The sequence below is a fragment of the Anarrhichthys ocellatus genome, unplaced genomic scaffold, assembly GCF_004355925.1.
Source record: "Anarrhichthys ocellatus isolate YVR2014 unplaced genomic scaffold, GSC_Weel_1.0 scaffold5235, whole genome shotgun sequence".
In the NCBI taxonomy this organism is placed as follows: domain Eukaryota; kingdom Metazoa; phylum Chordata; class Actinopteri; order Perciformes; family Anarhichadidae; genus Anarrhichthys; species Anarrhichthys ocellatus.
This window is the reverse complement of record NW_022285209.1, coordinates 1-1,557: the sequence shown is the minus strand read 5'-3', so window position 1 is coordinate 1,557 and position 1,557 is coordinate 1. Positions and strand designations below refer to the sequence as shown.

At 46.7% G+C, this 1,557-nt stretch overlaps 1 protein-coding gene across 1 annotated transcript in view; it reads left to right on the top strand.

Annotated features, from left to right (window-relative positions):
- The window catches only part of LOC116379798 (neural Wiskott-Aldrich syndrome protein-like), a gene marked incomplete at its 3' end in the record, with an annotated part of 3,613 nt that extends 2,062 nt beyond the window's left edge, over positions 1-1,551 (top strand). Inside the window, exons 2-3 of the mRNA XM_031841766.1 lie at positions 155-197; positions 1,398-1,551. Of these exons, the coding sequence (XP_031697626.1) occupies positions 155-197; positions 1,398-1,551 (197 nt within the window). The remainder of the gene's footprint in view (positions 1-154; positions 198-1,397) is intronic.
- Positions 1,552-1,557: the final 6 nt, after the last annotated feature.

Sequence of the window (1,557 nt, the reverse complement as noted above, 5' to 3'; positions counted from 1 at the left end):
GTGTGTGTGTGTGTGTGTGTGTGTGTGTGTGTGTGTGTGTGTGTGTGGGCTCGCTATTCAGCGTGTGCACACGGTCGCCCACGTGCACCCTCTGAACATGCCTCTGTATATTAATGCGTGTGATCTCACCACACGTCTGTCCCGTCTTCTTCAGGCACATCGGTCACGTGGGCTGGGATCCAAACACAGGTTTTGATGTGAGTAACACACACATACACACACACACACAGGGAGCACAATAGTGACCTGTGTGGCGGCTGCATGATGAAATCACACAATAGGCTCTTTTTGCTTCCTGCTCATATTCAACGTCTCAGAAGCTTCACACAGAACATTGTGGAGATGAACTCGTCACAGAGTTTACTGCACACTGAAGGAATGAATACACCATGTTGGGTGTTTTTAGTAAAAGTTAAACATCCAAGTGAAGTAACATGAAGGAAGAGACGTTTCTTCAACATGTGATAACGTGACTCTAGTGGAGGTTTACTGAGTGGGATCGTAAACGGGTTGAATTATCATTTGGGTTTGACAGATGTTGACATCACTGAGCACAGACTAACGGTCTTAACGAGCAGGAGGTTTTCTATTCACTCCATCGTTTTTGTCTCCGTTCACCCGACTGACTGAGCGTGCTCAACGATGCCGTCAGTCACATGCCACACGGTCCCAGAATGCACTGCAGCGTGGCGGGAACACAGAGGTGTGAATGTGTTTGGAGGAGACGGCGCAGAGCTGCAGGTTAACGTTTGATTTGATGGGAAGCAGCTGAGTGGTTTGTTTTTCAGGCAGCTTGTAACTCCTCCTGTTGGCCACCAGGTGTCACACTGACTCTGTGACTGTTGAGTTCATCTTCACTGCAGAGGAAGAACCTCAACATGTGTCCACATGAAACAGAGCAGAGGACAGAGGAATGATGTAATAAAGCCTCAATAATAGAGTTCATGATGTGTGTTCCTCGTTAAAGGAGAGAGAGGAGAGACAAAATAAATAAAGTGACATGAAGGGCAACATTTTAAGAGAAGCGTTTCAAACCAAACCCCCGAGACTTCTGATACCTTTTCAAGTGACACAAGTTCAGCTTTTTTAAATCTCAGCCGTACTTTGTGCGAGTTTGCTGGATGTTGGCATGCTAACGCGCTAAACTAAGATGCTGAACATGGTGAACATTACACCTGCAGCTTGCTGGCGTCATCACTGTGAGCACGTTTATTCATGAACACATTATAAACTATCCTCCAGCTTTTTATACAAGCAAACACTTTGTCTCCTGTCGAGTGTTTTCAGCTGAAATGTCATTTTCTGAACTCGACACACAGTTCTAATCTTGTAACTGTCGACGTCATCAGCGCTAGGTGTTTGTGTGTTTTTGTTCTGAATGTTTGTCGATGTTGCAGCTGAACAACTTGGACCCTGAACTGAAGAACCTGTTCGACATGTGCGGAATCTCCGAAGCTCAGCTGAAGGACCGAGAGACATCCAAGGTCATCTACGACTTCATCGAGAAGAAGGGCGGCGTGGAGGCCGTGAAGAACGAGCTGAGGCGGCAGGGTGAGA